The 18,302-nt window shown below is 38.4% G+C and overlaps 2 protein-coding genes across 2 annotated transcripts; both read right to left on the reverse strand.

Moving 5' to 3' along the window:
* Positions 1-265: 265 nt before the first annotated feature.
* LOC104239478 (chlorophyll a-b binding protein 37, chloroplastic-like) lies at positions 266-1,703 on the reverse strand. Its single transcript, XM_009794113.2, has 2 exons — positions 1,251-1,703; positions 266-1,015 (listed from the first exon to the last, which is right to left on the reverse strand). Exons 1-2 carry the CDS (start codon positions 1,394-1,396, stop codon positions 364-366), a joined length of 798 nt encoding a protein of 265 aa, XP_009792415.1. The 5' UTR covers positions 1,397-1,703; the 3' UTR covers positions 266-363.
* A 993-nt stretch (positions 1,704-2,696) lies between these two features.
* On the reverse strand, positions 2,697-12,327 carry LOC104239479 (nuclear pore complex protein NUP133). Its single transcript, XM_009794114.2, has 8 exons — positions 11,913-12,327; positions 10,848-10,972; positions 8,802-10,634; positions 5,948-6,666; positions 5,563-5,715; positions 5,151-5,481; positions 4,224-4,291; positions 2,697-3,413 (listed from the first exon to the last, which is right to left on the reverse strand). Exons 1-8 carry the CDS (start codon positions 12,098-12,100, stop codon positions 2,859-2,861), a joined length of 3,972 nt encoding a protein of 1,323 aa, XP_009792416.1. The 5' UTR covers positions 12,101-12,327; the 3' UTR covers positions 2,697-2,858.
* Between the last annotated feature and the right edge of the window lie 5,975 nt (positions 12,328-18,302).

Consider the following 18,302-nt stretch of genomic DNA (forward strand, 5'->3'; position numbering starts at 1 on the left):
TTGTGGTCCGGCCCATCCTCAGACCCTGCATATAGCGGAAGCATAGCGCACTGGACTGCCCTTTATCTATTATTCGTTTATCAGTCTGGAAATAGGATGATTGTTTCTACCAGGGAAAAGAAAAACATGATTGTACATTAGTTATTTTAGCAAAGTATGGAGTAATTGTTTTTTGTTTAAATTGGATCATTATGTGGACGGACAGTTCAGTAAGCACAAAGTTATAATCTGAACTTTAGTAGAATTTAATGAGCTCTTAACAAAATGATAAAAGACCACTGAAATATTCACTATTTTCTGCATAAACATCAGCAAGTTAAACAGCCCAATCTTTTACAAGCAAGATAACACAGACTAAACATTTCACTTTCCGGGTACAAAGTTGGTGGCAAAAGCCCAAGCATTGTTGGCGACTGGGTCATTAATGTGGTCGTAAAGGTTCTCGATTGGGCCTTTTCCTGTAACAATAGCCTGAACAAAGAATCCGAACATTGAAAACATTGCCAATCGTCCGTTCTTGATTTCCTTAACCTTCAACTCAGCAAAAGCCTCGGGATCATCAGCAAGGCCAAGTGGGTCGAAGGCACCTCCTGGGTAGATCTTGTCAAGACCTTCACCAAGTGGGCCTCCACCAACCCTGTATCCTTCAATCAAGCCCATTAGGACAACTTGGCAAGCCCAAATGGCGAGGATGCTCTGGGCATGGACGAGGTTTGGGTTGCCGAGGTAGTCGAGTCCACCTTCTGAAAAGATTTGGGCTCCTGCCTTGAACCAAACGGCTTCACCGAATTTAACACCGTTCTTTGAAAGAATTTCAGGGAAGACACAACCCAATGCACCAAGCATGGCCCAACGGCAGTGGATCACCTCAAGTTCACGGTTTCTGGCGAATGTCTCTGGGTCAGCTGAGAGTCCAGCAGTGTCCCATCCGTAGTCACCAGGAAATTCACCAGTAAGGTAAGATGGAGTTTGCTCAGAGAATGGGCCCAAATACTTTGGACGGTCTTCTCCATACCTATTTAATCAAAGGACAGGTATGGTTACACACAATGGATTCAGGGATCTTTACACAAATAACCGGCCATATTAATTGTTTACTTTTTTAATTATATACATAATTATATACATATAGTACATAAATTATGTATATATTATACATTCACGGGCTATTTGAGTTAATTCTTCATGGATTTATATAAAAATAAGAAAAAGGTATAAATGTATAAATAAATTTGAAATAAAAGCAATACCAGATGCTTTGAGGAGCACTTTTAACAGTACGTCTCATGGTAGCACGGCCTCCGCCAAAGCTGCCAATTTTCCTAACAAGCTCATTTTGTGATTTAGCCACTGTCCGGCCAACAAATGCAGATTGTTGAATTGCAGAAGTGGCCATTTTTTTAATTGGTGAACTAAAGAAGCTTCTTTTTTTCTTTTCTGTTGAGTTTGATATGAAGGGAAGAAGTAAGGTGGGGGCTATTTATGCAAAATTAATGGATTTTCAGGATTACAAGATGACACCTCAGCAGCTGCTAATTGGTTCTTGCTTTGTTTTGGGATTTCCCTTGTGATTCTTCCAAACCAGATAGAGGCCTTTGTTCTGCCACGTGGCTTTGCGAACATCTGTTGGGTGAGATTTTCTTCAGCTTTAGATATGCTGGCAGCCAGTCACTGAGGTGTTTAAATTAATCTCTACTTTAAAAGACTTCTAACTTGATATTGTAGCTATAGCACCTTAATAGCCACTTAACTATAGTAATTTTTGAAAATTCCTCTTTATCTTTTAAACATATCTTTATGTACTTAGAAAAGAATGATTCTAAACTAGGTGTCAAGTTGGGGCAGAGAATCCAGGAGCCTAGAAAGATATAGGCACTAGTTCATTCAATGAAGTTGCATCGATTTCACGATTAGTATTGAAAATAAACGGACAACTGATAGAACGTGCGGAACCACATATTGCAGTGCCCCAATGCAGGGAAATCACAATCAAAGAGAAATAACGATATGGCAGATATGTAGGAAATAGCAAAGTAGATAAGTCATTTGTGTGGCTTTAAAGCTTTTGAAACTTATGTCTTTGACCCTGCCATAGCATTTATGTGACTATAAAAACATTTCATTTAGGGAAGTTGAAGTGAATTGTTTCCAAATTTAAAGGCACCATTCTTTTTTAAACAGACTAAAATAAAAATAGGTTCACATAAATTAGAATGGATAAAGTACATTTTCTATCCGGCCTTTAAGATGATTCGAATATAGGAATAGCCCTTTTATATCTCAACAAATTAATTGAAGTCTCATTTTGAACAAAAAAGTTAAATGATAGTCGTCCTTTTTCACTAATTAACTAAGAAACCAATTACGCCTCCTATCAAGTGTAAAGCATGAATCACGTCAAGTTAAATCTTCTGTTGTACTCAATGGACAAACAAGAAATGCACTCTTTTTCTGCAACAATGAAACAACGTACAAACAAGACTCAATCTATAGAAGATGCACTGCTTTGTTTTCTTCTTCGGAGAGACTCTCAATAAAAACTCTCTACACTCATATGCCTGACTAAAAAGTTGTCATTCTCAAGCACGTTTTAACTAAATTTACAAGGAAAAATTTCTCCTGCTAAGAACTCTTAAAAGCACCCAAATGTCCAGACACTACTCATAAAGCATTCTACTGCTAAGCACTCACCCTATATAGATTTAGCAGTTGGAACTGATTAGGAAACATGACCGCCATATACAATATCATCAATTGGTGTTAAAGCTGCAGCTCAAGCTGCTCAACCAGCAAAAGAACACTACAGTTATGCAGGTTAGATCATATATTTCCCACAATCATTCAGATTACTAGAACAATCACTCCATTGGGGTAGGTCCCTCCTCTTCCATAATACTAATAGTATCGGAGTGAACGCTTCCAAGCATAACTGCTGTGAGCATCAACTTTCCAGCATCAGGGTAATCCTTGTGCTGCATCAGGGTATTCTCCACAGAGGATCCCATGTTCTTTAAATTCGCATGCTCAGAATTTTCTAGTCTCAGCGGCAGCACTTCCTGGAAATTGCCCTCAAAAGTTTCCGCTTTGGGGCCATAGCACCTATTCGAAGCCTGGAAAAGAATGGTGTCTTTTAGAATGCTCAAAGTCTCCTCATCACTCCACCCCTCATCTACAGATGCTTGATACAGTCTCTCCCAGTCGTCCTGATTGGAGGCATTTCTCCAGCAGTCCTCCAAGAGGCTTGCATTAGACTTGATAAAAGAGGAGCTGGTCCAAGCAAAAACATCAAAAACTCTCAAAGAAAGCTCCCTATTTTGAATTTTAAGGCACAATTCAATAAGGTCCATCGGGGGAAGAAGCCGCTGGCGAATATTTTGGCTTTCATCATCCGAGAGGAGTTTCATTATTTCTTCCTGCAAGAGAAGTAAATTTGACAATAAGAGCAGAGCAGACCAGAGAGAGGATATTCATCTATCAGAGATCCCTTGCCACAAGGGCCAAGTGGACCATTAAATGAAAAAAAACTAGAAAGCAATATCAAAAAGGGAAAGCGGGTACTGACTGGTTACATTAGCTAGGTTGGGGCACTGAATTAAAAGAAACCTCTCTGTCTAATATCCTAGTAGTTTTTCATTTGTTTCTTCTAGAAAAGCTGTCTCTGGCTGCTTCTAGTTTCACAAGGTGTGGTACTTCTGAAGTCAGCAAATACATAAATTCCGTATTCTGTCCAGACTTTTACCTCAATTAATTTCAATGAATATTTCAAAGAAGAGTCTTTTATTTTCACATTATTACCAGACATTAGCCTGCGATCTTCTTCCTCTACTTCCATAACTACGGGAACATGCCTACTCTTTGCCTCACATTTAGAGTTTTGGAAGTATTTGTTACAACTAGAGTCCCCAACAACTATTAATTGTGGATTAATACGTAGGCAGCCACAATACCAAGTCTGACATAACAAAAGATTATAACAGGTCTGCAACTAAATCATGGCAGACAACAGCAGACCATACAACACAAATCCATATCCATATTAAGAGATGAATGGACCATATTAAGATAGAATTTGAGTACGCACTGCTAGTATTATCACTATTTTCCTAATAATCTGTAATGTTATCACTGTGCGACAAGTTATGTTCACAAAAGAGCAATTTATACTGAGGTGACAGAAATCCTCAGCTCCAATAACCAAATAAGCAACAAAATTAAAATGATACCTGCAAGCTCAGAATCTTCAAATCAGCCTCTATGCGCTTCACCTTTGTTTCAAAATTAGTACTTCTTCCTGCCAAGAGATGAAGTAAATGCAAGTTGTCATCAGTAAATAGTATAGAAGCAATACAAAAATAATAAACTGGAAACATGAAATTTGTTGAATTCTAAAGGTTAAAAGTCCAAAAGACATGGAAAATGAAGAAGATGAAGAATGTCAACAAGCTCAAATAATTATAAACAGTCTGGAATCAACTGATATAAGGTAATTTATCATCCATTTTTACTATTTGGCACACTTTTTTCAAAAAAAAATAGCAAACTTCACAAAATTTTCTCAATTTCTTTATTTTTCAATACCAATGCTTACGGCTGTCCATATATTCCTCCCTCAGGAAAGAGAACATTAATCACAGATAGATGTAGATAATGTAAAAGGAAGAAAATGAACTTCCTGAGTCAAGGTAATTCCTGAAAAACACTCTCCACCTGCTGAATTGTGGTGCTGTTCTTTACTGAGAAAGCTTAAGATGAGTTGTGTAAACTTCATAAGCTTTAGAGATTATTACCGAGTCTCAAACAAACACTACACCTCAATCTCAAACGAAATTGTGAAATGAGTCCGTTATAACCATTCCGCCTTATTCCGGTCCAAGTCATTCCACTACTACTTTGCTTACAAATTATTTTAAAGGATCAAGTTTCATAAAGATGTCAATGTATTGGGGATAAAACACAATGATGTTTGATCGGCCCCAGACGGATTTCTCGGTCATCAAAAAAAAAACACAATGATGTTTGTTTTCAATTCTTGTCCTCCCACACTAACTTGGAAAAAGCACCAACCTCAACTGATATTGACCTTGCATCGATTTAAATCCAGTCTTACCTAACTTTTGTGCTCACAATTACAAAGTCAAAGGGAAGAATACCTGCCAATGCAGCTATCTTCGAGAGATTCAAAAACCGCTTTCTTTCCACCAAACTTGTTTCTATGATGGTGTCAAATGAATAGGTTCCATCATCCATAGCAGAGCTATCATCCGATGAAAGAGACAAAACATGTAGAGTTTCAGAAGCTTCAGAAAATTGACGAAGGAATATCTCGTGAAGCCAAAGGAGATCCTGATGCTGTTTTAAAAATATTGCTAGTTCTTCCTGAAACTCCTCCCCAAGTCTCATTAGCTTAGAAAACTGTTTGTTGTCATATAGTTGTTGAAACACGAAGTAACTAAAGCCTCGTTTAGGTCCCATGCTGTCATGCTGCACAAGAAAAGGCTTATTATACAGAAATAGGCAAACATCTAAAGAAGCAAAACACATGCAGAACACATAAGTCTTTACCATAAGATTTTTAAGAAGTTCAGTATTGTTGAGATCGCAGCATATACTCCATAGAGTTTTGTAACCTTCGTGTCTTTTTGCAATAGTCAACAAGCCTGAGGAAAGCTTTCCAAAAATCTCCAACTTTTGCTCCTCAGATCCTTCACCCGAATGCTGCATGGATGAATATGTTTGAGCAAAAACAATGTCTGGGATAAGACTTCACGCTATATTCCTTTTCCAGAATTTCTTATCCTTAGGTAACTCCTTTTATTACATGTATGAACACTACAAGACAAGTATAGGGGAGAAAAAAAAACCTTTTTTTTGAGGGGGCGGGGGATATCTTCTTGTACATAAATCAAACATTCGACGAGAATTGAATAAGAGGTAAAGAGAGATCTACCTGCAGTTTGCCTTCAACTAAGTCTTTGACATGCTGGTAAAGGCAGTCCAAGAGTGCATCTCTTCTATTACAATACTCATCTAACAGACTTTTGTGTCCTTCGCCACGCTCAACTTTTGCACTTACAGCACCAGAATATGCTTCCAATAATACATCAGATAGCACTTCAAGGTGTGAATGAAAATCTAATATTTTGGTATCATCCAGGGAATTATTTTCCTTCACCAGTTGAAGCATAAAATATGCAAGGCTCCAGAGCCCATTCCGCACCTTTTCTTGACAAGTCCATGGTGTCAAGCCCTCAGACGGAGGATACCAAAGGTCATTTTCATTTCTGTAAGTCATGGCTGTGCGAAGCAAAGTCACACAGGCACTTGAGAGTTCACATGTTCTTTGGAAGAGAACAGCAACTGTCATCTTTTCACTGATAACATAATCTAGGTCTCTCTCTAAGCAATAGAAAAATTCTTCAAGATCTGAGACCTTACTGTAGAAAACTTCAGCATTGTCTCTATCCATCAAAAGAACTGTTCTTCGACGAGCTCTTTCGCCAACTAACTGGATGACATCCCACAGGGAACCCGAAACCGACATCTCAGTAGTTGAAAAAGACCCAGCTCCTGAGGCACGGTTCTGATTGAGCATGTTCTGCAGCTCCCTCAATTGAATCATGCAGGCAAGCCTTTCACCATGTTCCATGATAATTTGCAAAGCATGCCCTGGCACAGAATTTAAAACTCTTAGGACTGATGGTTTCTAGGAGAACAAAATCCATTAGCATATCAGGAGCACATAGAAGCAGTGGACAATATGCTTTTGCAGACATTAACTTATGACTTAAGACTAGCGAATGGCATCCTTGCAATACCTACTTACCAATAGTAGCAAAAAAGACTGCAATTGATCATCTAACTTAGATCATTCAAGGACAATTGGAAGCTAGGTAGTCTGACTGGCTTTTTCAGAACCTGTGATCTCTAAGAGCCATCAAACAAGAAATGAAAAATCAATTTTCCACTTATTTTAGTTTCACATATTAAAAAAATTTGACCAGCCATTCATGAGTAGTAATGGCAGGAGAACCGGATCCAGTGATGGCATGAAAAGATGAGTGACAAGGACTACTAAAAGAGTATCAAGACCTCTGCTTGCTGGGAAGTTCAATGCTTTAACTGCCAGTAAAGATTGCCAATTGTCAGCATCAATTTGAACATTTCAGGCCTTCAAACCTACTTTTGCAGAAAACCAGGTAATGCAGCCATAACTTACAAGGATGTATAGTAATTGGAGACTGGATCATGACTTTTCAAGTCAAACATCTTTTTCCTTTTTCAAAAATTTATATTCACCTCCATTATCATTTCATTCAAATTTAGTTCTAAAGGAAGCTGCCAATAACATTTAACCTATGAGTCCAATCTGCTCACTCGCGTAGAATGTAGTGCGCAGTGCGGAGAACGAGATTCTAATGGAATTACTAAGAAGCTTCACTCCTATCCCCTTGTTCAGTTCCCAGTACAAAATTGCAATTTCATATTGTAAAAACTGCTTTCAGTGTAGCAAAAAGCATTGCTTATGACTAAAACCCTCGTCTAAAAACCAAAATGACACATATCCATCTTTATATACATAAAATTCTCATTCGTAATAATACAAAAGCATGTTTTTCCAGTCGCTATGACCAAATTCAAATGGAACTATCTATTGGCACAAATTTTACTGAAACCATTTCCATTAACTAGATTAAAATAATTTCAAACAAGCTTATATTTTGCAGTTGCAATGCGTTTGATTCCATGACTGAGGAGTTCTATCTTCTTGAATCTCCAAGATATACGAGTACAATTATGAGAAGGGCCTTTTTACTAATTCTGGGAAGGCCTTGCCAAGGCACGGCTGGAATGGGCTTTCCTTGATAAGGAACTCAGCCATACCAACCAAATGAAAAGCATACTAAGTGTTAAAACTGGAATCTCTTTGTAGCTAATTCTACATGCAATAAATCATGTCAAACTTAGGGTGCGTTTGGTATGGCGCAAGTCATTTTTTTCTAGAAAATGCTTTCCATGCGGAATACTCTTTCAGGTGCTTGGTTACCAAAAAAAATCTCCCAAGGAAAATATATTCCATCAAAATGTGGAAAATGACTTCCATCACTTATAGACAGAAGTCATTTTCCGTATAACTTTAAATTTCAAATTACTTGTCCAACTTATGCTCAGTGTTATCAAAGGCAAAAAGCACAAAAAAGCTCTAAGGTTCATTGGGGCTTTAAGCGCAAAGAGCAAATAAAGCGTGGGCTTTAATGAAAAAGGGCGCAATTGGAGAAAAAGTAAAAATATGTATATGCAGTCCAATACCAATAATTATAAGCATAAAAAACAAATATATGGACAAAGAAATTGAATTTTTTTTACGATAAAGTGAAATATCAATTGTTTAGTGTTGCCTTTTCAGGATCACACGCATTGGAAAGGAAAAGTATGCCTTAGAGCCTTGATGCTACACTGAAGCACCCACAAAGCGAGGTGAAGCGCTCAACATGTTTTGAGCCTCACTTCAGGGATTAAGCGCGCTTTAAGCGCACCTTTGACAACACTGCTTATGCTTAGACATTATTAATCATTAGTATGCAAAATTTCATCAGAACACACTGATAATATTATTATTAACTTCAAATACATATTTGTTCTGGAAAATATTTTTCACTCACAAAACAAATGCCGGAATACGTTTTAGAGGAAATTATTTTCCAGGGACAATGACTTCACCCATGCCAAACACACACATTGTTCTACCACATTGGGAGGCCTAAGAGGAAGAAGCAAAACATAATATGGCGAAGAGGTCATACTCTGTCTAGAACATAGTTCTTCATGACACTTGGATAAAGCAAGGAACTGAAGGAATCTTTTATGCTTCTGCTGCTTTTCAAGAAGTTGCGAGGACACGACAGACGAAACCACAATCTCAGCACCCCTGGTGGTTGTCCAATGTTTTGCGAGGGTATCCACAATTGATTTGCTTGTCCTCGCAAATACATTTGTTTCCCCCTCTCTTTCAAATGCCCCTGAGGTCTTCAACTTATCGAAAGCACCATCCGCATGCCCAGATAAAAGAAAATCATGGAAAAGTTGATTTAGTAAAGCTTCAGATTCTTCATCTTGAGCATTTCGACGTGCAATTCCAGTAAGACCTGGCCTTTGTCTATCTCCAGCATCCCATGCTTCTGAAGTCGCCCTTCTTGGAGCAACATTACCCGCAAAAGATAGGTTTTTCCTCTCTTCCAGCGATGACCTCTCATTAGAGCTTCCTTTACGTGACAAACTTCTCTCCGGTGGTTCAACTCCACCAAGTAAAACCGCCTTTTCAGGAATAGCCCATACCCCAGCTTTTTCAGTTAGTACAGCCCAAGCTCCATCCTCGCCATCATCTGAAGAAGGGAAAACTGAAGCATCAAGAACTCTTCCAGCATCATATGGTAGATCAAATTGATAAAGCCGGGTAGAGTTTCTCCAGTAATGCGAGACAGTTGCAGTGCCATCACCAGAAAGTATGATCACTGAACCAGCTGGCTTACCCCCAACCTTCAATCTCATAGAGAACAAAAACTCTTCGTCCTCAACTCTAGCTTTAGGAATTATCACTTGGATAGGAGCCTTTTTCTCTAAAATCCTTTCATGTGGCTGCACAAATTCGGAAGAGACATTCACCCCAGATTTATATTGCATGGTTAGAAGTGAATACTCAGTGTAGCTTGAACTGGTGACACGGTCCTTGCAAAAGATCGCGATGAGAATAGTAATAACCTTGCCATCATTATCAATCTGCAAATCCAGAGGCCAGATTCGCTTCTGCCCAGCCAAATCTTTCTGGATACCCAGGTCACCATCAGTGCCAACAATTTCATGAGTCCAGATCTTAGAAACATTGAAAGAGGCAGAAAGTTCAATAGAAAAACATTGTATTTCATGATCTGTCAATAAAAGAAACTGCCTGTCGGACTTGTCCGCGGACTGGGACAGAGACTGCCAAACCAGTGACCTAGGGTAGCCCCTGCCTCCAAAGAATTGCCCACCATCATTTCCTTGAGAGCTCTTACTTAACATGTCCTGATAAATCTTTCTGCGCTGAATTCCACTGGGGCTGCAGATATATTGCCAAAGTTCGCCATTAGAACTACAAGCAAGAGCAACAGAGGCATGACTGTGTTGGGTCTCAGGGACAGCACAAGCAATCAGACAGTTGAGAGAATTTGAACGAGTTACACTGCTCCCAGGTTTATTCTTCTGATGTGACTTGGTCGGGGTGCCCTTCACATCAGAAGTAGAAAAACTTACCTCAGACTCCTCAGGGAAACTAACTACTGGTTCATTCCGAGCTGGAGAGTAGATATCTCGCCAGTATATGAGATTACGAGTTTTCCGATTACATGCAATAATACCAGCAGAAGTGCACTGTGGAACAACTTTATTGGTACTCGTATTCCAATTGATGAGACAAACTAACCAATCATTAGAAGATTTTCCAACATTTTCATTTCCGAACATTGTAGAAGGAAGATCAAGAACAATGCAGTTCCTAGAAGCTGCTGGCGATAAGTAACTCCAGATAAAGAGTTTGTTTCCACATATAATCCATGCTAAGGAAGTTTCCTTATCCATTCCACCGGAGATGGATGCATTACCTTAACAAAAAGACATGTGCAATCACAAAATCAATCACTCGAGAAGATAACATTTCATTGTATAGCAGGTACTCAAAGCACTGGAATGGTGGAATTTATAACTCTATCTTAATTATGGAAAAAGGGGACACAACTAAGAATAACTAATTTCCTTTAGCAGTACTGACGAAAAGTTTAAGCATACAAGATAAAAGTATCAGCACATTCACCAACCAGGAGCATGTTTCTGAAGAAAAACTGCCTGTTCATCACGTAGGACTTGTGGGAATTCTCCTACATAGACAGGCTGAATTGGATCAGTCTCTTCGCCTTTATCACTCTTCTTCGCAGGCGGAATTCTATGACAATTAACAATCAAACACCATCTTAATCAGTTTCCATTCAAATATACTTCTACGACTTTTATCCCCTGCGAACAATCAACTAATGACAAATACAAATAAAATAGGCAACATTTGACACTATAATATTTTGATCTAGTAGGGTATAGGTTAGTCAAATGAACTAGTTAGCGAATGTAGAACCACTCCCTTTTACTTCACATACAGTACACAGGGAATACAAGTGTTGGTCAGTAAAACAGCAAATTGAACAACTGAGAAGATGTATGCATTATCTGAAAACAACCGCGACAGTAAATGAAGAGAAAAAATTTAGAAAAATTAATGAAAACAAACAATAACATTTAGCTAATTATGGAATTGCATATGCAATTGGAGGCAAAAAAACACTTGGTAAATTCTTCCCATCTGCCAAAGCCTTGGTGGGTAGAGTTACCAGTACCTATACTAGTGGGAGATAGTCAGGTAGCCAGAGGAATTAAAAAGCAATTTCACAATCTACAATATACATAAACTAGAAATGTAAATTTTGAGTAACAAGTAGCAAAACCTAAAAAATGAACATTAACAGTAGTTCACTTTATTTAGACATATGCACAATTTAGCTGGTAGCTGGTGGAACTAAATAGCAACTTCACGATCCACAATATACGTAATCTAGAAATGTAAATTCCGAGTAACAAGTAGCAACACCTAATAAAATGAACATTAACAGTAGTTCAGTTTATTTACACATATACACAATGTAGCAGGTAGCGGGAGGAATTAAAAAAGCAATTTCACGATATACAATATACATAAACTAGATATAAAAATTTCGAGTAACAAGTAGCAATTCCTAATAAAATGAACATCAACAGTAGTTCACTTTATCTATACAAATACACAACGTAAAATTTATATATAAGTATGGAATTTGAGAGTGTGTGCGTGTTACCTGGCTAGAACAGAAAGACGGGAAGCCCAGGGAGCAGGAGTACCAGTGGTAGGGCGATTAGGGACAGAATTGTCATTTTCAGCCGTCCTTCTATTCTCCGTCAACGGCGTCACCGGTGAGTCAGTAACAGTAGTAGGTTTACTCTTGCGAGCGGTGAAATTTGATCTCTTAGTTCCTGGAGAGAACATTTTGATTTAAAGAGTGAGAGTAGGATTTTTTAAGGGTTTATAGGAGGAGAGAGAGAGAGAGAGAGCTTATTCGTGCTTGCGAGTTTCTTCTAATGGCGAAGGCTAAATATAGTCCCACTACTTCAGTAGAAGATTTGAAACTTGAAACGAGAATCTGAAGTAGAGACTTGCACAAATTTTTAAAATGTGGCAGCGGCTAAAGACTTACTAGGGTGGCCTCTTTTTTCCCCACCTTTTTTTTCTTTTTTATGGTTAGAAAGTTAATATTGCATTAATTAAAACAAAATAAGAATACTATAAAGAGGTCGATGCCTGGACATCTACGGTAGAGTTAGTTGTATTTATAGTATTACAAACATTGCTATAAAATAAATGAACAGTTTCTTCATTCCCAACGAGTGCATGTGTGCTTGTGCGTTGTTGCGTATCATCAAAAGTGGGTTGGTCCAAATTCACAGCATGGCTCGATGGTTCGTATGTAGATTTTCGATAACGAAATGTTCCTGCCTGATCTATGTCCAAAAGTTATTTTACAAAATTTGGTGGCTCTTCAAGAATAGTAAAATTGGTTGCAGCTTCCATGTTGCAGTCTGCTTTTGCCAAGCAATCAGCCACCTCGTTTCCCTCCCTGTAGGTATGTGCAATTGTAACACTAGGCATGTGGTCCATGAGGTGCCTGCAATCAGCGAGTATATTAGTATATGCTGTGTTATCCTTTTCGAGTAGTGTTATTACCTCGTATGCCCTAAGTTCTATATTTATTGTGCTTGTCGTGTCCAAATTTCCTGCGAAGCTTATGATCCAGTTTCCATTCGCGTCACGTATTAGCCCTCCTATACCTGCTTTATGAGCGTGTGGTGATACTACCCCATCAGTATTTAATTTGAATGAATTGTGTTTTGGAGGCAACCACTTGATAGGTATTATTTTGGATATTCTGGGAGTTACCATGTTGGTGGCTAGGTACGTATATTCCAAAGCTTGTTGAGTAATTAATTTGATGTGTAATTTGTGTGTGCTATTATTAAAGTTTCGATTGTTACGCGAAATTCAGATGTTCCACAATGTGTAAGTGATAAAAGTTGTAAAATTAATATTGTAGTGAATTTTGTTCAGCTTAATGTTATAAGTTGCCTTAACCATTCCGATGGTGGAGAGGATGTGGTGATGGTTGTGGTAAACCATGTCAGCCCCAAATGTTGTCAGATGTGTGTTATTGTAGGACAGTGGAAGAAAAGGTGGTTGATATGTTCCTGATTAATGTGACTGTAGACACCTGATTTTTGACTCTCCCCGAGAATTTTCACATTTTTTGCGTGAATATGTGAATTTAGGTCTAATATAACTATTTTGACTATTTTACTTTATTTCATTGCAAAAAGAAAATTACAAAAATATATATATAAATTTTAGTTTATGTATTTCTCATAAATTTAAAAAATACAAAAAATTGTACTTTATTTTGGTACTTTATATAAATTCGAAAATTACAAAAAAATATATAATTCTATCAATGTTTTGTAGTCATTATAATTTTGAAAAAATACAAAAATATTACTTTATATTATATCTTTATATAAAAAACGAAAATTACAAAAAAAAATAGTTTTATTAATATTTCGTAGCTATTTTAATCTTGAAAAATATTAAAAAAAAGATATAGTTTTGTTTAAATATTAGTCTTATTTTTGGTAGCTATTTTGCTTACATAGGATTAGTCGAACAACGTCGTGTTCTTAATCGGGTCCGGGCAAAAGAATAATATTCGGGTTCAAACTACCCGTTTTAAGGCCTAATTTCGGACCTAGCCCATAATAATCCGAGTCCACCACACATGAGGGGACACGCGTGGGGAACACGGACGGAATCTCATGCACGGGGAACCCCACCACGCGTGGGGGACACAAGTCTTGAACCCCACCACGCGTGGGGCTCATTTTCCTTGGCAAGGGATACTAAATACGCGGACAAACACTTTTGGAAGGGGGGACTTTGGAAAATTTTGGAAAGGTTGGCACTGTTCATCCGTCTTCTTCCTAAAGGAGAAGAACAAAAACAAGAAAAACCCTACTCCAAAACCTTGGCTCCCTCACGTCCGAAACTGCCCAAACCACCACAAAAACACCACCCCCTTCCTCACCGAAACCAGTCGAAAACCCTACTCCAAACAGCTCCGCCAAACAGTCCGTCAACCACCCCAAAACCACCAGTTCCAGCCATCCCGTCCAGCTTCCCCAACAACCACTGCTGCTCGTCGTTCAGCCCCATCGATCACTGCCCACACGACCACTCCTTCTCCTCCAAGCTCCATCACAACCGGAGGAACGAAAAACCCAAAACACCACCATCCAAACTACCAGCTCAAGCCCCCATCACCCTCATCGACCACCTGCCGAACCAACCAGCCCCACGACCACTTCGCCTCCCCCGTCGTAACCAAAACCATCGCAACCAGCTTCCACTCCCTCATCGTCCCATCTCATCCAGCTCCTTCTCACCGTCACTGCCCAAACAACCCATCCAAACTCCATCGCAACCAGTCCGTCACCTTCCTCGTCGCATTCTTCCTCCGTGAAACCCACCATTGCTGCCGCTACCAGTTTCCTCCACTGTGTCCCGCCCCTATCAAGCAGCAACTACTGCTGCTATCCCGTCCAGCTTCCCCAGCTCCCTCTCCGTCTCACAACCACCACCTTCCCACTGAACTCCATCATCACCGTCAACAAACCACCAAAACCCTACGAGCCCCTACTATCTCACGTTCTTCACCACCGAACAACCACCCCTTCTCTTCCAATCTCCATCGCGACCAGGCGATTATCCAGTCATCATTCGCGTGCCTAGTGACAGTTGTTTCTTCGTTGTCGTCGCGCAGTCCGTCTGAGGTCGTCGTTGGGTTGTGCTCGTGGCTTCCGGTCTGATATCGTTGAGCTTGACATCGAGGTTCCGTCGTTGGAGAGGTTTCAGACAGTTGTCGGTCCAGTTGGTTGTTGTTCTCGCTTCAAACAGGTGCATACGCATTTCTAAACTTGTGATATTTGCTTAAATGGAATGAAATGATATGGATTTCCTATGCACTGTTTGTGTATCGGCTTTGTTGAATTGCTCTTCATTTTCACCATGGATATTATTACCATTTTTACCATGGATATTGTTACCTATTAGAATTGTTGTTTTTGTTTAATCTCGGACGGCTTCACTAGTAGAAAATCGTAGTTGTTTTAAGTTTGCCCTTAAATAATAAAAAATGAGACGAGCTTCGCCAAAATAAAAAATGTACAGATTGCGGAGCCCTCACAAAATATATGTATTAAAATTACTTAGAAGTCAGGAGGGTCGTTTAGCGAATTTCACGGCCTTCCCAAAATAATAACACGATAGTCTCTTTAGACACGATTTAATTAAATTACTTTCTTAAACTCGGGTGCACATTTATGTGACCCAAATTCAAATCTCAATGGAATCGAAATGTGTCTCTAATCACGGGTACATTGATTGTGGCGTGGTTTGAGATGCATTTCCATGACGTTGCAAATTCTTTTTTAAAAAAATAATAATGAATGAGACGAGCCTCGACAAACAAAAATGCATAAGCTGCGGGGCCCTCTAAATGTATATGTTAAAATACTTAGAATTCGGGACAGGCCGTTTAGCGAATTGTACGGCCTTCCCCAAAATAACAATACGTTAGTTGCTTTGGACGCCTTTAATAATTTAATTTCCTTAAACTCGGGTGCACATTGATGTGACCCAAATCCAAATCTCAACGGAGTCAAAGTGTGTCAATGACCACGGGTATATTGATTGTAACGCGGTTCGAGATACATTTTCACAACGTTGCAATTCTTGATAAAAATAACAGTAAATGATAAAAGCGGTTAAAAGTTAAATTTTGCACATAGGTTCAACATGTATTAAATCAGATAATCAAGCCAAATATGACAGTTGAGCGACCGTGCTAGAACCACGGAACTCGGGAATGCCTAACACCTTCTCCCGGGTTAACAGAATTCCTTATCCGGATTTCTGGTGCGCAGACTGTAATATGGAGTCATTCTTTTCCTCGATTCGGGATTAAAATTGGTGACTTGGGACACCCTAAATCTCCCAAGTGGCGACTCTGAAATAAATAAACAAATCCCGTTTCGATTGTCCTTTAATTGGAAAAACTCCATTGCACCCTCGCGGGTACGTAAAAAGGAGGTGTGACAGCTCTGGCGACTCTGCTGGGGATAAATGACCCAGAACCACTGGTTCAGGGTTAGAAATTCGAGCTTAGATAAATTGTTATATTTGGTTTTATCTGATTTTTACATGTTTGAGCCTAATGTGCTAAATGCTGCTTTTACCGCTTTGATATTATTTGAACTGTATATAAACTGTGCCGAAACCCTTCTCTTCTTACCTCCGGGGAGAAGCTCGCTGGTCGAGACTCCCTATTCTGTTAGTGTCAATACCCGAAATAAGAAAGAGGACGGATAAGTTACGAAGCCGGACGGCCTTTTGGTTCCCGGTAAGTTGCCCCTCCTCGACTCGAGTTGTCCGCTCGGGTACACAGTCTAGAACAAATACCAAGGTTTTTGAACATAGAATAACGTGACTTCATGCCGGATCCCTAGTAGGAGCGTTTATTTGCATCATGTGCATTTGACTTAGGGGACTCAACACAGGGGTTGGGTCCGTCTAGGACAAGCAACCTGAAAATAATAGACCATCTTTTGGCATCCTATGTGCTACATGTTGTATTTATTCAAGGGTGAATGGGTCATTTGGCGGACCAATGATAGTTGAGGACAAATAACGCTCCTTATCATGCTGATCACGTTAAATAAGAAAGTTGCACGATTTTTGATAAGCATGCTATTATATTAATTAAGCACATGGGGAACATTGTGGAATTCAAGAAGCCTTGGTATTCCACATGTCCCCCACGCTTCATTTTGGGAAAAACACATGGGGAACATTTGTGGAATCCAAGAAGTCTTGAAATCCACTATGTCCCCCATGCTTCATTTTTGGGAAAAGCACATGGGGACCATTTGTGGAATCCAGGAAGTCTTGGAATTCCCCATGTCCCCCATGCCACATTTTTGAAAATAATAACAAAATAATAATAAATAAAAAAGAGCATTGGAAAATTCAAAAAGATTTTGTATGCATTTTCCACAAATTAGAAAATCGTGAAAAGATGAGAAAATGGCAGTGTAGAGATATAACTACTTATTTTTAGAAGGAAAAAACCAATGTCCAAGTAGTATCGAAACTCTGCCGAAATTTTGAGAAAATGAAAAGAAATGTCTTATTGGTTTGTTATATTAAAAGCAAAGGAAAAATAGAGAAAAAAATCATCATTGTTCTGTCTTGTTTTTTCAGAAAATATATAAAAGAAAATAGTTTGTTTTGCCATGAAAATGAAAATGAAAATGAAAAAGAGTCTGGTTTTTAAAATGTTTTATTTTATTTTATTTTGTTTGTCTGTGAATATGCCAAAAATAAAAACAAAAAGAGTCGGGCGTTGAACGTGATCTTATTATTTGTTCCAAAATAAATATATATATAATCCAAAAAAAAAAATTCAAAAGAAAATTCAAAATTCAAAAAAAAAATATATTTTTTTAAAATAAATAAATAAATAAATAAATAATCCGAAAATATTTTGATTCTTCTTTAAAAAAAAAATTCAAAATTCAAAAAATATTTTTTTTAAGCATTTCTTTTGTTAAAGGTAAAAATTCCAAAAAAAAAACATTTTCCTTTTTCTTTAGAATAAGAAAAACAAATGAAAAAAGAAGGAATGTTTTACGTTAGTTAGTTTGTTTGTTATGAACGAAAAATAATAGTTTGTTTGTTTGCTATATATTAAAAAAAGAGAATAGAAAATAGAAAAGGGTCTTCTCCAAAATAGTTTATTTGCCCGAACTACGCAGGTTTGATTTTCACCGGATGTGAGATACGTAGGCAACCCTCATCGGGTCCAACCCCACCCTTTGCTAAAATAACCAAAAACAAATAAACAAAAACATGTCAAAATTTTAATTTTTGTCATAAATAAATCAGGTGATGTTGTTTGTCATAAATAGCAGAATGTTCCCGAAAGGGACGCCGGAAGGCTGACTTTGCATAAACAACCACTTTTTGGGTCATGTTTAGGAGTTTGGTCCAGTTGACCCGCACAGCCTTAAAAATCTTCGTCCCCGAGGCG

Source organism: Nicotiana sylvestris, chromosome 7, assembly GCF_000393655.2.
Source record: "Nicotiana sylvestris chromosome 7, ASM39365v2, whole genome shotgun sequence".
In the NCBI taxonomy this organism is placed as follows: Eukaryota; Viridiplantae; Streptophyta; class Magnoliopsida; order Solanales; family Solanaceae; genus Nicotiana; species Nicotiana sylvestris.